This window comes from Chionomys nivalis, chromosome 4, assembly GCF_950005125.1.
Source record: "Chionomys nivalis chromosome 4, mChiNiv1.1, whole genome shotgun sequence".
Classification (NCBI taxonomy): Eukaryota; Metazoa; Chordata; class Mammalia; order Rodentia; family Cricetidae; genus Chionomys; species Chionomys nivalis.
The window spans coordinates 71,398,805-71,424,198 of record NC_080089.1 but is presented as its reverse complement, the minus strand read 5'-3'; the positions used below and the strand labels follow the sequence as shown (position 1 = coordinate 71,424,198).

The 25,394-nt window shown below is 40.1% G+C and overlaps 1 protein-coding gene across 2 annotated transcripts in view; it reads left to right on the top strand.

The window, feature by feature from the left end:
* Window positions 1-1,849: 1,849 nt before the first annotated feature.
* The window catches only part of Tcf12 (transcription factor 12), a 270,782-nt gene continuing 247,237 nt past the window's right edge, over window positions 1,850-25,394 (top strand). The window contains exons 1-3 of one of the 2 annotated variants that reach the window (XM_057766680.1): window positions 1,850-2,166; window positions 2,864-2,960; window positions 3,936-4,008. In XM_057766680.1, coding sequence (XP_057622663.1) covers window positions 2,886-2,960; window positions 3,936-4,008 — 148 coding nt within the window. In that variant the 5' untranslated portion in view covers window positions 1,850-2,166; window positions 2,864-2,885. The remainder of the gene's footprint in view (window positions 2,167-2,863; window positions 2,961-3,935; window positions 4,009-25,394) is intronic. The other variant, XM_057766681.1, reaches the window with a different exon arrangement.

Genomic DNA, 25,394 nt, shown 5'->3' with positions numbered 1-25,394 from the left:
AGAATACTGCCTCAGACTGCATCCTCACACTGCATCTGAGCTCCTGTCTCCTCCCACCTTATATTCCTCTCTCTGCCCAGCCATATCCCTTCCTGTCTCCACCTCTCTAGTGCTGGGATTAAAGGCGTGTGACTCCCAGGTACTGGGATTAAACATGTGAGCCGCCACCACCCGGCTGTTTGTCTTTTAGACTGGATCCATTTCGTGCAGGGAGTGGGCTTGGACTCAAAAGAGATCTGTCTGCCTCTGTCTTTGGAGGGCTGGGATTAAAGGTGTGTGCCACCACTGCTTGACCTCTATGGTTACCTAGTGGTTTATCGCCACACTCTGATTCCCAGACGAGCTTTGTTAGATTACAAACAACATATCACCACACCCCGTCAGTTTTTTATGGAAATGAGGGAGTCCTGTGACTTCTTCTGAAATAGTTTCGTGAGAAGTATAAGAAGCCGTCGCTTCTTTTATCCCACATGGCTCCATGACATCTCCTTCTGTCAAGATTTTTTCCCCCCAGTTTTACTCGGTCAGTCTTAACACAGAAATATGGCTTTACAAGTTACCTAATCAAACTTCCTATTTGATGGTTAAGTCTTTGTTATGGAGGCATGCGAATTTGTGATTGCTGTTTGTCTCCCTTAGAACACACCCAGTTCCAAGCAACAGATACCCAAACCCTGTTCATTTAATGATGATGATGATGGACCTGGCTCAGAACTGTTTGGTTTAGACTGGAAACATCACCAAATATCAGATCTCTCTTTGGGAAGGCTTCCTTGTGTGTTCCATTTATTCTGGATAGACCTGTGTTTGGAAGATTTTATTTATTTACTTATTTTGAGCATATGCAAAAAAGTTCTCAAAGGCTTCAGTAAATTTGCGTATTTTTATTCCAATTAACCAGCCAGAAACTGTAGCAGGAAACGGGATTGTGTTGATATTTTTCGGTGAAATTATGATACTTTGTTTAAGAAGGAAGCGCGCGTATGCGCGCGCACACACTCACACACCAGTTGCTAGAGCATGTATGGGCACATGGGGGAATGGATTTGGGGGAGGGTAGACTACGATCGGATTTGGAATAAAGTCTAGCTGTAGGCCCCACATCTAAACTTCAATCTCCTCTGGTCGGACAGCTTCAGTCAAGCCCAGTAATGGCCCACTTAACGACTCTATCTTCTTTACATGAAGTTCAGAGGCTAACGGCTTCTTCTTGCAGTCATGATCCTCAAGAGTTGGCCACTCTCCAGTTTGTTCCTGTGGAGGCTCGTTCGTCTTCAGTGTTTCTTCTGCAGAGGCCTGGCTGGTCTTCGCTGCACCCGCCGACCCCAACACAATCACCGCCCCGGCTTCCCCTCAGGAAAACCTTCCTTCCTAGGCCGAATCTTTCTTTTGTGGGGCTTCTTCAGGCCAAGTTCGGAACTTGCTCATCAGGACTTAACTTCCCGAGGCTGTCTCTGGTTTCCACCAAGGGCCGGGCTCAAGCCTCTCGCAGAACTCGTTGTCCCCCGTGCGGGGCTCAGGTGGAACGGCGCGCTCAGGTGAGCGAGCTGATTTGCGCGGCGTGAGGGGCTTCGCGCTTTTCCCAGAGTCCGCCCACCACAGCTGCGGCTCCACAGCCTCCCGCGTCCGGCGTGGCTGAGCTCGGGAATGGCTGCGGGTGGCGAATCCAGATGCTACCCAGCTGCGTCCCCGCCACTGCACTTCAGGGCGCCGCCAGCGTGAGGAGACGCCCGCTGCCGGCCGCGGGCTTTGTCCGTCCGCCGCCCCGCCCCGCCCCGCCTCGCGCCTCCCCGCCCCCTCCGCGGTCCCACTTCCTCGGCGCGGGAGGCGGGAGCGCGCCGGGCAGCGAGGGGTTAAGCCGACGCGCTTGAGGCGCGGAGGGATCCGGAGGCGAGCGGAGCTCGGTGCTGAGGCCGCCTCAGCGAAAAAAAAATGTCCGCCTGAGGAGACCCACAAGTTCTATCGGGGGGACCGCCAGCCCGCCCGGGGAGCCACGGGCGGCCAAGCCCGAGAGCCGCCCGAGCCGCGCGGACCCAAGCGCTCGCGCGGGCCCGAGGCCACCGAGCCGCCGGCGGCGCGAAGAGAAAGGGGGGGGAAGCCTGAGCCCGCGCTCCCGGCCAAAGTGAACTTTAATCGGGGAGGTTGGATGCAGAGCCCGGGCGGCAGGTAACCGCGGGCGGCGGGCGGGACGCGCGGAACTCGGGTCCCTTTGTACCGCGCGGAGCCCGGGGCCGCGTCCAAGTTGCGGCGCGCGGCGGGGCGGAGGCGCGAGCCGCGGGGTCCAGGCCCGGGCAGCGGCGGTCGGCCTGCGCGGCGCTCGGGGCTCGGCGCTCGGGGCCCGGGAGCCGCCGAGCCCGTCTCATTGTTCCGCGAGTCCTGGGCAGGGCGGCCCAAGTGGGAGGAGGAGGCCGGGCGGGAGTTTGCGGTGCGCGGACGCGCGTGGGGCGCTCTCCGCCACCCTGGGGACCCCCGCTGGGGACGTCCGGGCCGCAGACGCGGGCCTGTGAGCGGCGCGCTCCCCGCAACTTGTCAGCTCTATTGTTGCCGAGCGAGTGAGTCACTTGCTCTCCGGGTCGCCGCCGCTCTCTTGCTCCCTCGCTGGGCGCGGGCTCGTTCGGTACTCCGCCTCTGGGGACCACGAAGCCGAGCCACCTCGGAAACTTGCGGGAGCCATCGAGCCACGCGTGGGTTCCCGCAGCTGAGCGGTAGCGGGGCTCACCCGTCTCTGCCCTTCCCTCCCTCGGTGGAGATGCCTGGGGGTCTGGCGTGTCGGCCGGTGCCCCCGGATCCCGAGCGCTGCCCCTGTCCCTCTCACGTCGGGCCCCCGGGTCTCCGCGACTCAGCTTGTCTCCTCCGCCCGTAGGACCTGCTAGAAGTGGCTGAAGATGAATCCCCAGCAGCAGCGCATGGCCGCGATAGGGACCGACAAGGAGCTGAGCGACCTGCTGGACTTCAGTGCGGTAGGAGAGCTTTCCTCCGCATCTTGGGGTTCTGCTGCGGTTTCCCGAGATAGCGAGCTAGGGAGGAAAGGGGGAAAGCGACATGGCAGCGGCCAACTCCATCTGCTTTTCAGCGATTCTCCGGAGGGCTGGAGTCCAGCTCCCCCAAGTTGGACACCTGAACTTTGATGTAATGTCTAGACTTGGAGATTTCAAACTTTAATGCCAGAGGGGTCATTGGGTTTAACCAGTTAGGAGAAGAACAGTGCAGTCATGAGCTTTAGTTGAGCCTAGCCTTGATGATTGTTAGGGATTTTAGACTTTGTATGAAAGATTTCTTTCCCCCTGAAACTCTTCTCAGTATCTTCCCTTCCCAAGACTTCATGTGGCTTGTGGTACCTGAAAATGTGTCAGCTTCAGAGAAGTCGACCTAGCGCTAGAATTCCAGGCCTTCTGAGCTGAGTACTTTAACTATGCCTATGCAGTGTGCATACGTAACGTGAAAAATGATTTAAAAGTAAAAGATGAAGCCACAGAGCCCATTGCCCTTATTTGTTACTAATGGCTTCAATTTCAACGTTAACTGTGCCTCGAAGGCGGGACCGATACCTGCTATATTAGAACTGATATTTATTATCTTTCCGGTGTGTGGTGATTTCATCGGACACGATTCTGATTACAAGTGCTATAAGTAATGTTAATGCAATGGGAATCACTTAGGGCCAAAGTGAAATTCATGGGTAAAAATTTACTGTTTAGACTTAATTATCTTGGAATCTTGCCTGTGGCCCGGTTTTGATAGCAAATGTCACCAGTTTTCCCAAGCAGTATTAGTAATATCATTTGTTATTGCCATGCTTGGTCTGAATGTATCTTCCATTTTTATTTCAAACTCTCTATGAAAATTAAGGAACTAATTGATGACACTTGAGCTTTTCTTTGCAAGGAGTCTAGAAGAATTTCAGGATTAACAGATGCATTTGGCTTATTTTGCAGATGTTTTCCCCACCTGTTAATAGTGGGAAAACAAGACCGACGACCCTAGGAAGCAGTCAGTTCAGCGGGTCAGGTAAGACAATGCTGAAAATCAGAAATTTATGTTTTAGTGCTCTGGCACATTTTAATAGAAAGCATAAAGCATTTTAGTGCCCGTCACACATTCTGTACCGTGTCTGGTTAAAATTATAAACTGAAAAAAGTCTCAAACTTGGAGTCTTGTCTTAAAGATTCCTTGATATGTTTTAAAGAATTTCAACATAGATTTCAAGTTGCTCTCTTTTTGTGACTGTCAAGATTGAAAATTGTCTTGAACATGGTTGATTGGGTCATGATTGTGTTTAGAAAAATGCCTGAAGAAGGTGCTCTGTGGTTTATAGGTGTTCCTTTTATATGCAGACATTTATTTTCAGCTTATTAGCATTATTAAATCCCAGCTTCTAAAATGGATAAAAGTATTACTGATATGTACATAAAAGGTAGAATTGAGACAAATAATAATTAGTTGTATTTATTTAAAAATGGCTCTTACATTGGAAATCTTTAGAAAATCAGTAATTTTGTGGACATCAATTTAAAATGTTAATTTTATGTTAGAAATAAATAAAAACTTAGATTTATTTTAAATGATATATGAATCTAATTTTAAAAAAATGTTAGGATTTTTTTTAAAATTAGATTCCTAAGCCAATACTATTAATGTTAAATTTGTTTGCTTTTGGTATACTGTTTTGTCATATTCTAAGCTTAGAATTTAGAAATGAATTTTCCAGAGCATGGTATATTCTAGTTCATAGAAGTTGTAACTTCTGTTTCACTTAAATTTATTCTTCAGTGTCCAAAGAGCTGGGGAGAAAAGCAATGAGAGCATCATCCTGAGAAAACCGGCTGTTAGGTTTCTGGGCAGAAGCTCAGTCAGTGCTTTTTGTTTACCTTAGTAAAATCATAACTGGTTTCCAAATGCTGTGAGAGTGGAACACCTGGAAATGCGGTTAATTTTATAACCGGGTTTAATGTTTTATTCTATTTCTACTTTATATTTAAAAAACGTTTGTTTAAAATCACACATTAGGTTGGCAGACATTACACCATGTGGGAAAACTATAGGCTGCCTGTCATTTAGCACATTGGATAGGAAAGCATTTTTGGATTTCTTATAAGCTAAAGGATAGTAATCTTGATTATAAAGATATGAAATGTTAGCCAACTTCCAACCCTTCTCCCACCTCTTTTCTCTCGCTAGTAAGCACTGGAGCATTTTCTGCTTTTTGGACTAGAAGTAGAAAATTATTTGTAGAGAAGTAGCTGTGTTGCAGCCTTCTGCTAGTATTTAGAGGACATCTTAATTTTTATAGCTAAGAGTTCAATGTTAAGAACTTTCAGATTTACATTTTGTAAGACAGGATAGGTGCTTGGTATGCCCTCCTGTGGGTCCTGATTGCTGTTTCATACTGTTAGCTTCAGTTCAGGTTGTGGAAAATGTTTAACTGGGCATTGATTAGGATAGGAACATTAGAAACTTGTTATGAGAGTGCGGTTATACTTAAGAATTGAATGGCTTCTGATTTGAAAATGTCTGGTGGATTGCGAGCATGGCACTGGCATTTGCTACCACTCTTCAAGGTGTCACACAAATATTTGTGAGAGAAGACACACATTTCTCTGGATTAAGATGTTATTTGGGAATTTCTATATTCTGTGGACATCCACATATTCTGTGGATATGCCCTTGAGTAATTAGAAGATCTGAATTTTGAAATGAGAAAATTGTGTGAAGTTATTTTACAAGATATCTGGTGGATACAGTTTCTCTATAGCCTTTCTTATCTCAAAGTGAATGTTTAAAAGAAATTGGCACAGTACTATTCTGTGTATGTACTATACATGTATCTTATTGACATTTGATTAACCTATGCTGATTTCAAAGGATATTTGTGACACACTATAGTTTCTATTGATGTGCAGCACATAGGAAGTGAAGATCTAATAGTCCTTTTGAAGAGCTGCTTGTAAAGACTAGAGGTTTTGTCTTTGGAATAACATTTGGGATACCTTTTGCTTTGTGAGAGCTGCAGTTTATAATGTGCAGTATTACGTCCTCTTCTTCATCCTTTTAAAGAATGACTTAATTTTGTAGTTGATTATTTTTGAGATACCATTTAAATATGTACAATACTTTTTACCTGAAGTACCCAGTATATTCTATAGAACGAGATGTTGCTTTTATCTTGTTTCTGAAGCAAAACAAATAACGTGCATAGTAGCTGGCACTAGAAAGTCATTATAGAGAAGATGAACGTGTATTTATTACTTGAATCTGTAGAGTGTTGTTTCTTCCTCAAGATGTTGTTTCCTTTACATTATAGTTAGACTGTAAATTAGTCCACTTGATGTGATAGACTGTGTGAGATGTTCCGTAGTGACCTTGTGATAAGTGTTTCTTTGGAAATAAAGGGTGGGGTACACCAGCTTCAAATATAGTTATAGGAAACAATATATGCATCTTAGTACATTGGCTCATACTTGTAATCTCAGCTCAGAGGCAAAGGCAGGAGGGACAGGAATTCAAGGTTACAGCTGAATACATAGTTAAAGGCCAGTGTGGGCTACATGAGACTGTGGAAACAAACCAACACCACAAACAACAAAAGGGAAACTATCCACAGATCCAGTGTTGCTTTCTCCATTTTCTTCCAGTGGTAATGTCTTCCTTAAGTGTAGCATGGTGTCACAAATAGGGTAATGATAGTGGTAAGGTAAAGACAGCCTTATGCTGCCCTTTTATAATTGCATACACTTTCCTACTAATTAAAAAAATCCATAGCATTATTAAGTATTTACTCTCTCCATTATGTATGCTAAGATTATTAAGTGTGGATGCACCATATAACTTTTCAAATTGCTATAATGAAATTTGAATACATCTAGTGAACAAGAAATGAAGACAGAAAACCAAGATTTTATTAATGTATTTTAAAAGTGAATTATAGTACAAACAGAAATGGTGATTTTTAAATAAAATGGAGACTAAGTTGGCCTATATCACTCAAGGTATTTTCAGGTTATGAGTGGAGTGTGGGCCTCAGTGCATACCAGTTAGAGTTGAGATTTAGGATAACTATGTTTTATTAATATGTATATGATCAGATTCAACATTTTAGGTACTGCTTTACTGATGAATAGTAACGACAGAGTAAGCAATTGTATGGGGACACGTAATGTTTTAAGTTAAAATGATTTATTAAGGTAAAAGATAATTAGAAAAGAGGTCTTTTTGGAAAACCTTGTAAGTAAAAACATGGAAGACAGAAAATTAAAACACAGGATTGTAGCTGTGAGCACGGTGCCCTTCATCAGACCACAGTGCTTGAAACTTGCTACACTTGGTGAAAGGTGCTTATAATCGATCATTTTTGTCTTTTCATCAGCAGCTTAAATATAAATTTATATTTCTGTCTTTAAACTATCTTTTGGTATATTGTCTTCCCTGATTTTCACAATGGTTATTTTGGATAGGAAAATAAAAACATTCAGCTTTAATTATAATCACAGTTTCTACATTTTGATTTATCAGAATTATAGAGCATACACAGTTACTAAAGCCAGATAGTCTTTTCTGTTCTTTAACAGTTGGTTACCATTCTTGAAATTCACTGCCTGCTTTATATTGTTGAAGACTCGGGCATCTTGTTACAAGAGAGTGCTTATAGATAGAGGTGCTTATTAGGATGCTGTTAGGTGGGAACTGAGGAAGGAAAGAAAATCTTGTTTCTGCACAGTGCATAAACCACCTTAAAACAAAACCAAACCAAGAAGAAGAAAAGAACCAAAAACTAAAAAAACCAACAAAATACCGAACAGTTCAAGATTGCTTTTGGGTGTCACCTGAATGTTTACTTTTAGTTGGGAATGTTGAAATTATAGATCTAAAGTATTTATGGAATAAAGTGAGAAAACCAACATATCACCACAGAAGACTAGAGATTGATTGGTATCCTGCTTTGTTATATAGTTGAGCATATGATTATCAGTTAGATAACCATTTATTAATTACTACTTTATGCAACCTGGTCTTGTGGTCCTAGCATTTGGGAAGATGGGAAATAGAGAAGGTCGTAGACTGGAAGTGGAGACATTTCATTGTTTATGTGTAAAGATAAAATATAAAGCTGGATGGTAAACTTCTGTATGTACAAAATATCAAGAACTGTGTATTAGTATAATTTATGTTGAGTCCATAAGAGGGTTGTGCTATAGAGTGAGGGAACTAGCTTAACGTAAAAGGTTTGATTTAGTGTTCACTTGTGAAGGCAATATGCAGGATTATTCATGGAGGAGAAGAATTCAACTTCCCAGAAGTTGGGATAGTATAAAATAGTAATTTGATGTAACTGAAGAGTCTTACAGTTTGAGAAAAGAAAAGTTGGCTTTAACCAGTTGCCATTCCAGAATTCATGTTTGCAAACTTATCTAGAGCTGCATTGTTGGGGTCACATTCAGATATCATCACTTACTAGCTTAATATAGGCTACTGTTCTTAATCTGTTCAGTAATAGCTACTGGTAAGTTTGTTTTAGGATCAGAGGAGCTAATAAATAGGAAACCCCAAGAACAGCACTTGGTATGCAGTAAGTTGTGGCGGAATGAATTGTTCATGGGAAGGCACTGGAATAAGGAAGGTATTTATTTAGGAAGTTGTACTAATCTAGAGATGAGATACTAAGGTTTGGATTTAGTCACAGTGTGTATGGGAAGTAGAAGGAAAGAAAATAGTAGGAGTAAAGGGTTCACAGACTCTGAAGAGTCAGAATTCTGTGGCTAAGAGAGACGACAACTCAGGGTTACAATTCTGGCACGATTAGAGGGTGGTGGTTCTGAAAATAATGAAAGTAATTGAGTCTTAAATTGAACACAACCTACTTGGGGGAGTAGTTAGCAGTGGAACAGTTACCTAGAGTGGTAAATCATTGCGTTTGATTCCTTGTGTTGTGAAAAACCAAACCAAATAAAAAACAAGGAGCATCCCCTATATATTTCCCCACCCCAGTAACAGAAGACACATGGATATTTAAAGGACTGGAAACCCTTGTGGCTAATTTGGAGATTTTTGAGGGGAAAATGCTGAGAAATGAGTTAAAGTGTTGTTTTAGAACAAAACAAAAGCAAATAACTCACCCTTACATCTGCCTATAAAATTAATGTATAGTTGTCAATGGTCAAAATTGGAGAATAGGAAAAAAATTCACCCTTATTTCACTGTCCAGAGAAAACTGTTAGGTTTTTGATTTATTTCTTTTAGTCTTTTTTTCCCAACCTAGAAGTGCTGTATTTGTATTCCAATGTGAAATCTTAATGGTAGTTCTACTTTATATCACCCCCTAAAAATTTCACTACATATTCTTCCATGAGCATTTTCTCTACCGACTTGGTTTAAAAATATTTGCATCTCTTTCATGGAGTAGATATAGCAATACTTCAGTTTTCTGATTGTTTGAATATAGGGATTTTGTTAATTTTCCTTTTGATATAAATAATGTGGTAATTAACACTTCTTTGTACCTATGTGTATTTACCCATATATTTTTTTTTCTTTGATAAAGGATACAGATTTTTTTCCATACCCTGTAAGTTATAATTAAGGAGTTAATGAATTCTTTAGGGAAATGAACTCAGTGAGATAAATGATGAGGCTAAGAATTGATGTTAATGGTGGATTTAGGCGCATATAATCTGACTTTGGTTGATTATTTAAGGTAAAAGTACAGTGCTTATAAAGCATGAATGGAGTGAGTGGTGGTGACATTTCACTGCACCGGTATTATATATAAAAGGTTTATGCATTTACTGGGGAGAATTACCTGCCATCTTTGACTTGTGCTTATTGAGACGGAGAGGAACCAATTGAATTAGTGAGAAAGTCCTTGAATTCTGGCGTTTCAGGGAAGAGGCAGAGTCCTATAGTGGGTGGAGTTGGCCTTCAGAGCCGTGCTGTTGGCCTGGAATCAGTGCTTTCACTTTACTAGCAGTGTGGTCCTAAGCACATCATTCAAATCCCCTGAGCATACTTTTCTTATTTGTGTAAAGTAGATTATACCTATTTTCAGAATCGTAGTGAGGATCAGATAAAGTTGTTTATTGTGTATTTTGCATACCATAAAGCTAACTCAAATGGTTCTAATTACTAATGTGGCATCTACCCTCCCTCACTTTTCAACAGAATCTCACTGGCTGTCCTAGAACTCACTGTGGAGTCCATAGCAGACTTGAATTTATGGTAATCCTCCTGCCTCAGCCTCCAAAATGATGGGATTACAGGCCTGAACTACTATATTCACGATGCAGTTTCTTCTTAACTAGAATTTATGGGTATATTAACAGTAATAATTATAATCAGTATTATAGGCAGTGTTTATTAATTTTTATGATAGGCATTGTCCTAAGTAGTTTACAGAATTATCTTTGTGGTGGTAGAGTTGAATAAATGCTTCATGAGGGCAACATATCAAGCTGTTCTTTTAATGTGATAGTTATATGTGTTTTTATATGTTACATGTATAAGATGTAAAAAAGTTCAAGAATAGCTTTGAAAGATCATCTGGTTACTAAGGAACTAAACTGCTGTATACTGTCTTCTCCTCTTCCTCCTCCTCCTCCTTTTTTTCTAATTTATTTCTTCTTAATGTTATTTTGTAGACCTCCAGGTACTATAGGGTACAGAATAGTAGAATGAGTATACTTTTTGCAGACCTTCCATGCTTAGGTATTATCATTCCTTTGATGTAGGTAATGTTTTCTCCATATTTTCTCCACCTGCTTGAAATTCTTAAAGGAATAAAAATAACATAACCTGAGAGAATAACTGGGAGACAGGCTTGGAGGAACTGCAGAAGGTGTTGGATTAGAGAACAGTGGTTCTCAACATATGGCTGTGACCTCTTTTGTTGAATGACCCTTTCATGGAGTCACCTAAGCCCATTGTAAAATACAGATATTCACACTACAGTTAATAAGTAGAAAAATTACAGTTATGAAGTAGCAATAATTTTATGGTGGGGTCACCACAATGTTTGGAATTCTATTAAAGGGTCGAGGAACTGTATTAAAAGGTCGCAACATGCCGGGCGGTGGTGGCGCACGCCTTTAATCCCAGCACTTGGGAGGCAGAGGCAGGCGGATCTCTGTGAGTTCGAGACCAGCCTGGTCTACAGAGCTAGTTCCAGGACAGGCTCCACAGCCACAGAGAAACCCTGTCTCGAAAAACCAAAAAAAAAATAAAAATAAAAAAAAAATAAAAAAAATAAATAAATAAAAGGTCGCAACATTAGGAAGGTTGAGGACCACTGGGTTGAACTTCACTTTTCTCAATGGTAGAGAAAGGATGCACTGCAAATTACCAGAAGCAGTCTTAACTAAATTTCTTGTATTTCACTTCCTAATGCCTAGCACAAGCATGCTTGTTGTAAAACTGAGGCTCTGAAGGTTACCATGCTTAGCACATGGCCCTGCTTGTCTCTTGCTCTGCTTTGTGTCTGGAGATAGGGCCAGGGATGGGTTACCATCTCTGGGATGAGACTGGCCTGCCCTCAGCTAGGCTCAGTTCTAGAGCACATTCTTTAGCTGTCTTTTCTTCTTACAGAAGACTATGTTTAAAGCAAGAATGGCTTTGTAGGTAGAAAACTGTTCATAAACTAAAGCTTAGGTAGATAAGTACATTGTATGACTGCTATTTGAACCTGCTTTCAAATGTTTCCAGTCAGGTCATTCTAAATTAAAAAAAAAAAAGATTTATTTTTTTTTTCTAAGTTTTTTTCAAGACAGGGTTTCTCTGTAGCTTTGGTGCCTGGCCTGGAACTAGCTCTTAGATCAGGCTGGCCTCGAACTCACAGAGATCCGCCTGCCTCTGCCTCCCGAGTGCTGGAATTAAAGGCGTGCACCACCACTGCCCGGCAAGATTTATTATTTTTATTTTATGTGTCTAGGCATTTGCCTGCATGAGCCTGCCTGCTGGCCATGGAGGCCAGAAAAAGATGTTGGATCCCTTGGAACTAAAATCACAGATGGTTGTAAGCCATCGTGTGAGTGCTGAGAGTTAAGTCCTCTGCAAAAATGGCTGGTGTTCCTCTAGCCCCCATCCTATAATTTTTAAATATACATTTTAAATGGGAAAAAATTCTATTTTTATAAAAATACCTTAATTTCTGTTCTATGTTTAAAATGTGCTCTCATGTGTTGCAGTTTAAAATTGTGGTCTTAGAGTGGCCATGAGTCATTTAAGCTCTTTGAGGCTGCTTGGGGACGTAAAGATCACACAGTAATGAAAACAGATTAAGGATTGGTGACTAGTCTTCATTCTAGCCAATCATGAGTCAGTGATGGAATCTTTAGAGTAATACTATAAAACAATCTGAGGTACCTTATAGGATAGACTTGCTTTTTTTTTTTTTTTAAACTTTGCTACCACATCTCAAAATACTTTTTGTTTGTTAATAGGCATGGTAGTTTATACCTATAATCATAGAGTGTAGAAGGCTAAAGCTGGAGGATTGTGAATTTGAGGTTAGCCTGGGTTTTTTAGCGAAATCCAGATCAGCCTCGTCTAAAGAATGCCAAACCAAAAGAATCAAAAGGTAAAGTTTGTCCAAGATGTCATTTTGTCTACTGCTTTGGGGTTAAGAGAGCGTCTAGTTTGGGACGGGGAGGTTTTCAGAGTTGTGATAATTAGATGGATGAAGCATCCTTCTTGGAACCAGGTGGAAGTCCTGGTTGGACTGTCTTTGCTTCTGGTGACCTAGTGTGAGCTGGATCACTTCAAAATAGTGGCTGTAGCACCATTTTATTGGTGACTGACAGAGTATAGGTTGGACATAATGTGACTGACTTTTCACTCTAAACAGAGTTGTATTTGTGAGCATGGCAGGATTTGTGTTCGGAACTACCACTTTAGTTCTGGAGACATACCTTGTTTTGAAGTTTTTGGAGACAGATGAAGTTTGCTTGTGCTATTGGACAGGAGAAAACACTAACCTCACTTTGAAGTTACGGTAGAAACATGCTGAGGCCATATTTAGGTTCTGCGTTGACCATTGTGGAGCCGGCTTGACATTTCTGAGTTCTCCTGATTTTTAAGTTTCTCTGAGGCTTTATTCGGAAGCTCTACCAAGTGAAGCTGCTGTTGTTATCTGGTCAGAGGCTCATGTACTTTCTGGTTGCTGTTGTCATCTCAGGTTTTTGTAAACTGCCCCCCCCCCCTTGTAGAACTAGCTCTTGTAGACCAGTCTGGCCTTGAACTCACAGAGATTCGCCTGCCTCTGCCTCCCGAGTGCTGGGATTAAAGGCGTGCGCCACCACTTCCTGGCTTTTGTGAACTGTTTTGTACTGTTGGTTCCAGTATGGAATAAAACTAAGAGGAGGGTTTTTTCTTTCTTTTTTGTCTTTTTTCTTCTCATATTAACTGTCTTGGGGCTGTCAAGATAGGTCAGTGGTAACGGCACTTACTGCCAAGCCTGAAGACCTGACTCTCACAAGCTATTTTCTGACCTCTACATGTGCTTTGTGACATATTTACATGTCCCTCCCCCATAAACAGGACAAAAAAGCCACCTCTTATGTCAAATCTCTTGGTGAGAACATAGAACAACTCGGATGGATTAAAACTTTCCAGTTAGGCTCGTTTCTGGAGGTGCCTATTTCAAGACTCTCCAGGTGTCCTTAATGTCTCTTACCTGAGTGTCAGCTGTCTATTTCTAGTCCAGGTTAAGTATGTTTTGTTTGCTGTAACTCCCATTTCTGGGCTGTAGGTGCATAGTCACTTGTTGTAGTTTTGAAACTCAGAAAAGTCTAAAATTTTTACCTACAAATTTAGTAGATGACTCTTTTGCTGGTAATGTGTGGTTTAGTATTAAGGGAGGACATTGATACTGTTTATGTTCCCAGTTTTTGTATGTTTATCAGACGTTGGAGCAATTATAACATAGTTTATATATACTATATTTTTTTTCTAAAATTGGAAACCCCCCCACCTAAACTTTTTTACCTTCTCAAAAAAATTTCTTTATATTAAAGTGTAGACTGGAAAATTGAAATACAGGAAAAAAAATGTGGTAAGTTAGTTCAGTAACAGGTTCTTGGGCTAGAGGATTTTCAGGCTGAGTTTTGTTCTTTGAGCGTCTTTAATAGATTGATTAGGGACTTAGATTCTACTTTAAGGATAAACTAGCTGTCTTGTCTTTGGGCCAAGGAATACTCACACTTCTGTTAAATCATGCAGGAAGGCATTCAAGGTACTCTTGGTGTGATACTTATATAACCAGCATTAGTAGATGATCCTTTCAAAAGGAAACCTCATTCTTTACCATTCTCTTTCTGAATTTTGTCAGTTGTCTGGTAGCGGATAGAGAAGAAAATCCTCCCAACTTTACAAAGAAAATGTGGAACCATGATGATACTTAGTTACAGGTTATAGACAAAAATCGTTCTTTAACTTTTTTTATTTTTGGAAAAGTTTTTAGATGCGTGGCATAATTGTTATTCCTATGATACACTCATGGCAGTATTTTTTATTTTTTAAAATCATGATTTTAATGAGTGAAATCTTTAGAGCCTATGATTGGTTCTGTGCCACTACTATTAATACAACTATGGAAGTAATGAAACTTCCATAGTATAGTGAATTGGGCTTTTGGAGAGTCTGCTCCGACTTTTCCATCTACTTTGCAAACCTGTGTGTTTCACTGCTCCTAGTGTTAACTGTCTGAAGAACCACGATACAGTATTGGATAACTAGCTTAGCTGGTAGCTGTATGGTAAGAACACAAAGCAGGCTCTGTAGCCAAGGTTTCTCTTGCTTTCATATTTACTTAGCCTCTCTTTTCTAGCCTACTAGCAGTGCTGCAGTGAGCAGACACCATTTACATCAAGATAGTTAAACTCTGGAGACTCAACTCAACAAGTTGTAATAGCAGTTGGTTCTGTCCAGTGACTGCCGGAAGGGGCAGTCTCAATCATTATAAAATTACTTCATAAATATTTGCTCATATGCTGTTTACTTCATGATTCTTGTAAGAGCTTGGTAACTGTTCATTTCACAAAGGAAACAGAAATCAAGAGGGATGCATGTTTGGTGTGGTTTCTGACTGTCCCTCTCGCAGCAAGCTGATGATAGCGGTACTCGCACCTGCACAGATACCAATCTGCACTAGGCATAGTTTGTCTAAAGGAGGAACTTACTGTCTCTAGAAATCGTTAGAGTTTGTTGTTAAAACAAGGAGTCTAATGTAGGGTAAGGTTTATATTCTCCAAAGTAAAGTGCTTCAAGACTTGTTTTTATTAAAAAGAAAACAGTATAGTCATGAGTTTACATAAAACAGGTAAGCATTTAAAAAAGTATTAAAGATGTTAATTGTAAACAGCTACAGTCTGAATCATCTCTGGGGGAATGGGACTTTTGTGTCTTACTGTTTAGTTGTTTTTGTGTTTTTGGAAGAATAGGAAATTTTATAGTTGTTATGTATTGGATATTCACACCTATTTTCAGTTGTGATGATAGAAGAGATTACATCTCCCACTGGCTCTTCTGATGGTTTGGTTGTAAATGTCAATGAAAAGCACAGGCAAGTGACGTGCAAAACTAAAAACTGTCGGAATTTGCATGAGGGCTCTTAAATTCACCATTACCTACTTTAGAGTATTGTCATCTGCCTTTGTCTGTTTATTTGCTGTGATTGGTTGTTATTGTTATTTGGACTATAAAGTCCTTGAAAATGTGGTATTTTACCCTTGTGATTCAGCAAAATACCACCTTTTAAAGTTCATAAACTCTTGATTTAGGTTTGGTCTTAAGTGATAATTTGGAAAGAGATTAAATACCCCAGTATTTATTTTATTTTTTTCCTTAGTATAATCTTCCTGGTAAGAGAAATCATTAAGATTTTATGAAGATTAGCTGACTAAGTCTTGAAGTATGCACCGTTTAGTAGAATACTGTTTAGTAGAATGGTTTACCTGTCCTCTCATTTCTTCCACAAAATTTGTAGCCCATTCAGGACTCCACATTTAAGTATCAACAATAAGCAGGAAGTGGCCAAGTGGTAAAGCCATTGAGGTTTTAACATGAGTACAGCTGGCTCTGCAGAACCTGGTTCTAAGCAATGAGAAGTGATACTTTGATGATGGTGGTGGTGGTGGTGGTGGGATGTGTGTGTGTGCGTGCATGTGCATGTGTGTGTTCTGTCCCCACCCTCCCTGAAAAGAGTTCTTAGTAATGTCACACTGTGGAGAGAAGGCATAACTTGTTTGGTTCTTGCCTTAGCTGGTCATAGGAACTCAGTTTTGTAAGAGCTGTAGGAACCATATGGAACAGTTCCATATGGAACTGTTAAATGCTCAGGCCAGGACTTTGAAAGTTAGGCTTCTTCCTAAACAACCTTGATTTTTGTCAGTTGATTTGGGCTTTGATTTGGAAATGAGGTTGTGTAGTTTGCAGTGCAGTAGATGTGGAGAAGAGTTCTGAAGAGCAGTGAAAAGACAAGTCAAGTCGAACAGGGACGTCTGGTCCCTGCTTAACTTGTGACAAAGTAAATATTTCACTTAGTACTCCGAGTCAACTTTGGTTAGATTTTTAGGGACAAGACTAGTTTTGTTGATTCTAGAAATATGTTGTCTGCATGTGTTCATGTATAATTTTGTTCAGTGCTAGACTCTATTTCAGCGCCTTATGTATACCACTGAGGTATACACCTGGTTCGCTGAGAGATTGTACAGCTAGATATATCTTTAGCAAGTATTTCCTCCTCCTCTTCTCTTCCTCCCCTCTTCATTATTTACTTTTATAAAGAGTTAGGTTGGCCATTATGATGTAATTACTCTGAAGTTAAAATGTTATCAATGTATATGTGATTTGGAAAAATATTGTTTCCTCTTCTGTTGAATGATAAGACACCATGGCCAAAGTAATTTATAAAGAAAGTTTATTTGGGACTCACAGTTTCATGGCATGGGACATGCAGCAGGCAGGCTTTAGGGTATGGCTCTGAAGCAGTAGCTGAAAGCTTAGGTCTTGAGACACAATTCTTGATGCAGAGATATTGTAAGAGGCTGCTTGTTTGTTTCAGGCTGCCCAGACTCCCAAAATAACCACTCAGAAACTGTATTAATTAAATCATTGCTTGGCCTATTAGCTCACGCTTCTTATTGGCTAGCTCTTACATCTTAATTTAACCCATTTCTATTAGTCTGTGTATTGCCACGGCCTATTAGTCTGTGTATTGCCACGTAGCCGTGGCTTACCAGGTAAAGTTCTATCCATTATCCTGCGTCTGTCTCCAGCCAAGCAAGCTACATGGCTTCTCTCTCTGACTCTGCCTACTCTTTTTATAAAGCATGGCTACATTCTGTTAAGTCATTGGCCGAAAGCAGCTTTTTTATTCATTAACCAATAAAAGCAACACATATACAAAAGGACTTCCCACACCACAGAGAGAGCTAACTGGGAATGGTTTTTGGAAAACCTTGACGTGTGCCCCCAGTGACATACCTCCTCCAGCAAGGCCTTCCCTCCTAATCTTTCCCACACAGTCCTACCAACTGGAGACCAGCTATTCAACTATATTAGCCTATGGTGGCCCTTATTCAAATCATCGAACCTCAGTTGAAGTAGTATATCAGGAGACTTCTTATTTTATATCAATCTGGAGCTGTGATAAAATAATAAAAATCTCATCTCTATAGTCTTCCATTTTCTACTACTGGAGCTACTCAACTGATTTAAGACCATTAATCTGAGCTATCAGCTGTTGGGATACTTGCTTCTGCATCTCAGCCCTCACAGCTTTCCTCTACAACAGTTTTATTTTCTTACATAGCCTGATAGAGTAGATACTATTTTTCAGAATCTCAGTGACTTCCATTGCTTGTAAAACCTTTCAGATTTCTGAGAATACCTTGGTAGACTCAGTGTTGATGGATTTAGTTTCTGAAAAATGCCCATGTGCTCCCTGTGAAAAGAGTAGGTTTGTGTTTATTCAGTGGCTCTGAGATGAGATAATTGGTATTTTTATGATATGAATGGAGCCTTTGTGTTTTTGAATGTTGTAAAACAAAGCTGTATTTATAAACACATTTCAAAAAATATAAATGACACTTTTTGGTGAAGATGTTCACTGAATAGCAAGAAAGTTCAGAAAAGGGAGCTTTGTTAGCAATTAATAGTAACCTAACTGTTTCTACTGACTGTCTCATTGATGTTTAGAGTACCTGATTTTAGAAACTTTTGCGTTAAAAATAATCTTCAGATGGTACTATAGTTCAAAAATACTTTATGAGATGAAATGTTCCTTTTACAAGTTTAAAGTTTTAAAATTATTGTCTTTGTTTATAATGTATTCCAAATAAAAATAGTCACAAAATATCTCTAGGAAGTCCTTGCTTGGTGCCAGATACAAGATGAACAGGGTACTATGGTCAAGTTGATTTAGTGTAAATAAGCAATATCAAAGTGTTCAGACAAAATCTAAAGTTAGTCTTTAGGTTTTGAAAATTAAAGTGACCTTTTTCTTGTCATTCTCTTTTCCAAGATTTAAAACAAAGATTTTACTTCACTTTTATTTTATATGTATGAATATTTTGCTTGCATGTATATAAATGCATCCGCTGTGTGTGCAGTGCCTGAGGAGGCCAGAAGAGCATCCGCTGTGTGTGCAGTGCCTGAGGAGGCCAGAAGAGGGTTCTGATACCCTGGAACCACAGTTACAGATGCAACTGAACCAGGGTTCTCTGCTCTTTTCCTTTCTTTTTCTCTTCTTTCTTTTCTTTCTTTTTATTTAAATTTTTTTTTTCATTTTGCATACCAACCCCAGTTCCAGCTCCCTCCTCTTCTTCTGCCCACCCCCCACCTAACCCCCATCCCACCCCCATCCACTCCTCAGAGGGGGTAAAGCCTACTTTGGGGAGTCAAGGAAGTCTGAGCAAGGTATCCCACCATAAGGAATGGGCTCCAAAAAGCCAGTTCATATACATGGGATAAGTCCTGGTCCCATTGCCAGTATCCCCCCCAACAGGTCAAGCCACATAATTGTCACCTACATTCAGAGGTCCTAGTTCAGTCCAGAGTTGACCCTCCCCCCCCCCACGCGCTCATATGATCCCTCTTCCCTCTTCTTAACTGAAATCCAGGAGCTCAGCCCAGTGCTTGTCAGTGGATCTTTGCGTCTGTGTCTATCTGTTACTGGATGTAGGTTCTATGATGAGAATTAAGGTAGTCACTAATCTGATTATAGAGGAAGGCCAGTTCAGGCACCCTGTCTACTGTTGCTAGAAGTCATCTGGTGAATTTCTGGGAATTTCCCTAGCACCAGGTTTCTTCCCAACCCCATAATGGTTCCCTCTCATTGCTCTCCCTCTCCATTCTTCCCCCACTAGGACATCTCTATTCCTCATGTTCTCAACCCCATCCTTCCTTTCTACTCCCCCTCCCAGTTTACCCAGGAGATCTTAACTATTTCCCCTTCCTGGTGTCCTTCATGTGTGTCCCTCTTATGGACCCCCTTTTTACCTAGCTTCTCTGGGCTGTGAATGATAGCCTGGTTATCCTCTGCTTTACATCTAATATCCACTTAGGAGTAAGTACGCACCATGTTTATCTTTCTGGGTCTGGGTTACTTCACTCAGGATGGCTTTTTCTAGTTCCGTCCATTTGATTGCAAACTTGTACAGCCACTTTGGAAATCAGTATGGCAGTTTCTCAGAAAATTGGAAATGAATCTACCTCAAGACTCAGCCTTACCACTTTTGGGCATGTACCCAAAGGATGCACAATCATACCACAAGGACATTTGCTCAACTGTGTTCATACAACCTAGATGCCCCTCAACCAAAGAATGGATAAAGAAAATGTAGTACTCAACGGTAAGAAAAAAATGATATCTTAAAATTTGCAGGATTTACTGCTCTTAACTGCTGAGCCATTTTTCCAGCCCCCTTTTCAAGATGTTTGTAGGCTTTTTAACAGTTGCCCGTTTAGTATAAAAGAATTATTTTATCTGTTGGTAGTGGTTTTTTACCAACTTTTTAGATGACAGGAAGAAAATGCCAAGTTTTAAATTCATTTTAAGTGCTTACATGTGAGTTATAGAGCACTTTTTTATGAACTACCTTTGAAAGCTTAGGAGACCACAAATTAGTGCTAAAACAATCTTAATGGTTTGGAAGGGCAGAAGCAGAAGTTGTCTTTATTCCTGTACCCCTTCTTTTCCCTTGGTATAGATTCATGCTTTTGAACATTTTATAGTTTTCATGTATATGCAAATGATGCATAACTCTGATTACTGGAAAACAGTAGTTATATAGCTTAGCTTTTCCAGTTAACAGGATACAGCCAAGGAGGGAGGGGTACTGTCAAATCTATACTGAGTTTAGTAGGTTATTTGTTTTCGGCAATTACTTGAAATATTTGGCATATTGTAGAAAGTGATGTTATTTTCCAATACATACTACTTAATGAAGTCTTTAATGGCCAAAAGCCAAACCTGAAAGCATTAGCAGTCCTTCCTAGTGTTAGGATTTCAGTTTCACCAACTTAATTATCCTCTTTCTTTAGAAATGTGTCAAGAAAGGGAGCTGACTCTTGCCTGATCACAAAGTCTGGAGTTCTATATTGGCAAGTTCATATTCTTGGATTCTATCCCCAGATATTCTAACTACCCAGTTTATAGTAAACATAAATTTATCTAGTTACTTCAAGGTTATGTCCAGCATCAAGCATATAGCAAAGGCCTTCTTCCTGTGTCATCACCAAAAGCACGGGAAGGTGAGTGGTAAGAGACTAGTATCTGCATTAATGAGCTTAATCCATTCCTGACCTCTCTCCTTGAACTCTGCCTTCCAATGTGGAAGATTACGTTTTCTACACAGGCTTTTACAAGGAACACATTAAGATGACAATATTCTGGGGCTGGAGAGATGGCTCAGAGGTTAAGAGCATTCCCTGCTCTTCCAAAGGTCCCGAGTTCAATTCCCAGCAACCACATGGTGGCTCACAACCATCTGTAATAGGGTCTGGTGCCCTCTTCTGGCCTGCAGGTATGCACACAGAATATTGTATACATAATAAATAAATATTTAAAAAAAATCACAATATTCTGCTTCTGATCCACCCATTTTTATCCTCACATGGGAAATAAAATAAAGTAGAGTTCTAACATGTAAAATAAATAGAGTTCATACCAGTAGTCTCGGAGGGAGGGAGGGAGTGTGTGTGTGTGTGTGTGTTACCAGGATAGAACTCAGGTGGCAAGACTTGCTCAGCAAGCTCTTTTATTCATTGAGCCATTTTCCCTGGCCCAGAGTGTTAAATCTTAAAGATGAAGAGAATATTCTGCCCTCTGAAAGTCTCAGGAAGTTCCTTGTCTGTGGCCATGCTCGATTTAGCAAATGCATGTAGCAACTTTCACAGGTTGGAGTCTCAAGCCTGCAGTTTTTCCAGCATGATGTTGTGGTAGGGTTCCTGGCTGCACATTTTACTGGGCATTGCCCTAATAGTGACTCTGCAGTGTTTTTACCCTTGCTATAAGTCTCTGGAATCTCACATTGTCTGCAGTTATTTGTTATCATTTAGTTGGAGATAGGAAATCAGACCCTTAGCAAATCTATTTTCTATGGATGGTGCTAGTATTTGATGCTTGTGCCTCCCTAAACTGTAGCCCAAGCCATATTTAGGCTCTCTTGAGCCTTACCTAGGGGATCCAAGGAGAGTTGTTGTACCAGAGTGCAGGGAGCGGACTTGAGGTAGCCTTGTGGTAGTCTTGCTTCTTATTTCAATCTGAGACCCTATCAGAATTTCCACATTTCTACCAACTTTCTGGTCACAGACATTTCTAGCATCACAAAGAGTGAGATTTTCCTCTGTTGCTCTCTTCATCTTACAGTCCTTTACTAGAATCACCCATCACTAACACCTTGTCCAATATTTACTTCAAAGCTCATTCTTAGCTTTTATTCAATCTCCAGTTCTAAAACTGCCCCTCATTTTAAGTTAGTTATTGTATTAAATTCTTCACTCTCAGGTACCATATTCTTTTCTCAGCTTTGCTGCTGCTGTAGCTGACTGCCTTAGACTAAGCAGTTTATGAACAGAAGTTATTATCCCATAGTCTGGAGGTTGAGAAGTCACATGTCAAAGTTCCAATGTGTGGCAAAAGCCTTTCTACATCATCAGGTGCCTGGGTGCGAGGACAGTGTGGGCAGGGGACCAGATCCTTTTAGACATTAATCCTTTCACACGAGTGAAGCCCTCATGACCTGAACATTTCTACATAGACCTCAACTCCCAAAAACTGTTGCATGGGCCTTGGTGGATGCAGCCAGCTCAGACTAGCTAAATAATAGGATTCACCAGTGAAGCCTTTTATGTCACTTTTTTTGGTGAAATAACAGAATTTTAATTTAGTTTCATTTATATAAAGCTAGTCAAAGTTTATAGTTTTAGGATCATTTGATACTGGGTTAGAGCACTTAGGTCTTTGCTTCTGTTAGGCAAGCACTCAACTACTGTGTCAACTCTCTAGCTCAGGTTTGTTATCCATGGACCTCTAAGCAATTTGTTTTCATTTATTGTCATGAAATTATTTATAATATTATTTTATGTTTTTATTTGGTTTAAGATATGTAGTCATGTTTTCCTCCCAGTGTTGATAATTGTGTTTGTGATATTTTTTGTTTGTTTTGAAATAGGGTCTCATATATCCCAGGGTGGCTTTAAGTTCATACTTACTGTGTTACTAAAGATGGGCTTGAACTTTTGCTTGGCTACCTATGCCTCCCAAGTGGTGGGATTATAGGCTTACATAGTCATGCCTTAAAGAAAGTTGCATTTGTTTGTGTATTTTCCATTTCTAACATTGCTCATTCCTTGGTGTATACATACTTCTCTAATCTCATTTTCCTTCTACCCCCAAAATTTCCTTTTTAATGTTAGTAATGATTATCTTTATTTCTGGTGTTCCAATAAAAGTTTAGCCTTTCCTTTTTTTTTTTTTTTTTTTTTTTTTTTTTTTTTTTTTTTTTTTTTTTTTTTTGAGACAGGCTTTCTATATGTAAAGTCCTGGCTGTCCTGGAACTCACTCTGTAGGCTAGGGTGGCCTTGAACTCACAGAGATCCTCCTGAATGCTAGGATTAAAGGCATGTACCACACAGCCACTGACCAGCCTTTACATTTAAAGGATAGTTTTGTTGGGTTTACAATTCTAGACTAATTTTTTTCTTTGTTGGCAATTTAAAGATTTCTAAAAACACTGTATTTTGACTTATCACAGTAAGTCAGTAGTGATTCTATATAAGATATGTCTTTTCTATATAAGGAACAATTTTTCTTCCTGCAATTTTTAAAAGATTTCCTAGTTTTCTGTAAATTATGAGTTTCTTGTGTATATTTGATGTTTATACTTATACAACATTTTATATAATTCGAAACATTTTTATCTTGGTATCTTTTTTTTTTTTTTTTTGAGACATGGTTCATCATATAGTTTTGACTGTCCTGGAATTTACTTTGCAAACCAGGCTGACCTCAAACTCATAGAGTTCCACCTGCCTCTACCTCCTGAGTGCTGGGACTAAAGGCCTGTGCGTCAGTTGGCCGAGGGATTGGGGTGGGGGTGTCTCGGTATCTTCCTATCCTTGTTGCTAGAACATAGAGATTAATACTGTCACAGTTGTTACTGAGGTAACAAAACCTTTTTTCCCCAATGTTTTGTTCTACAATTCAGTTTTAACATTTTCTAATATTGTATCTTTTGTTTTTATTGAAGACAAGCTCTCTTTCTCAGAGTGAGTGCTTTGAATTATTTATTATTATTTATGTGCATGTGTTCCAAAACTCCACACCAGGTCTAAGCTAATTTGTATATATCTCTCCATGCCCTCTGGACTAAAACTCACTGTGCCGAACAGTTTCATACTTGCAGCTCTTCTCTTGCTTCTGTGTCTTGGGTGTTGGGATTGTAAGTGTGTTAGCTGCTGGTTATTTTCTTCCACCTTGTCTAATATAGAAGGTTTGTATTTTAGATTATGACATTTTATTTCTCGAAGCTCATGTTATTTTGGTCATTTTTAAATCCTTTCCCATTTTTCCTTTTTTTTTTTTTTTAAATGAGTTGTTTGTAATAGTTGTTTTCAAGTCTTTATTTTGTAATATCACTGTTTTATTCTGGAATATTTCTGTTGACAGTTTTTTCTTTTTTGTTTTTGTTTTGTTTTGTTTTTCTGTTTGGTTGTGGGTCACATTTTCCTGCTAATTTACATAGCTGATAAATTTTTATTTCTTTGCCTTTGGATTTTTTTGCTTCGTTATAAAATTTGGTTTTTAGACTGCTGGTGTGCAATATCAATCTTTACTTTTCTGCTTTGTGGTAAGGAAAGCCTGCTTGATCCTATCACAGACGCCTTCAGCACACATGGACCCACTGTAGACACTGCTGATTCATTGTTGTTTTCATTATAGAGTATGTCATAAGGTCTCTCTGCATAATCTTCTCCAGGTCTTCCTGGGCCCATGTTAAATGGCAATTGTGGTGCTTTTCTTCTGACTGTCTTGGTCTAAAGGGAAAACTTCTTTTAACCAAGAAGGATATTAGCCAGAAGGACAGCTCATTTTTGTTGGAGGCTGTGTTGCAGGAAAGTCTATGATGGTATGTCTAAAACCAAACCATTCTGAGTGCTTCTAAGGTGTCATCTCCAGAAGCGGAATAATAGAGAACTTTGATTGGATTTTAGGCAATGTGAATGTTATACTATTGGATATTTAGATTTCTTTTTTTTTTTTTAAATTTCATCTTATGAGACAGGGTTTCTCTGTATAGACCTGGCTGTCTTGGAACTCATTCTGTAGACCAGGATGGCCTTGAACTCACAGAAATCTGTTGCCTGTTTCCTGAGTTCTGGGATCACAGGTGTGCATCACCACGACCTGGGTCATTTTTGTCCCTTTTTAGACTCTAGAGCTTTGTTCTGGGAGGAAATGACAAGAGATCATCTGTATCCCTGTATATTTGTTTTTAAGCATTTCTCAGGGCAGGGTAGGTGTAAGGCAGTGGTTCCCATCCTATGGGTCTCAAACGACCCTTTCATAGGTGTTGCCTGAGACCATGAAAAAAACACAGGTATTTATATTTTGATTCATAACAGTAGCAAAGTTACAGTTATGAAGTAGCAAGCAAAACAGTTTTATGGTTGGGGTTATCACATCATGAGAAACTGTATTCAAATTGGGGTCACAGCATTAGGAAGGCTGAGAACCACTGGTTTAGGGTAACTTTTTTGCTTAGGATAGGTCAGCCATCTTAGTTACTTGGTATAACGCTCCTGAGATTCTTCAGAGTGCTTTGAATTTTCAACATTTACTCCATGTATGTACTGCTCCAGACTTAAAATATCTCACAGCTCCTTTTTTGTTTTAGTCTGCTATTGTG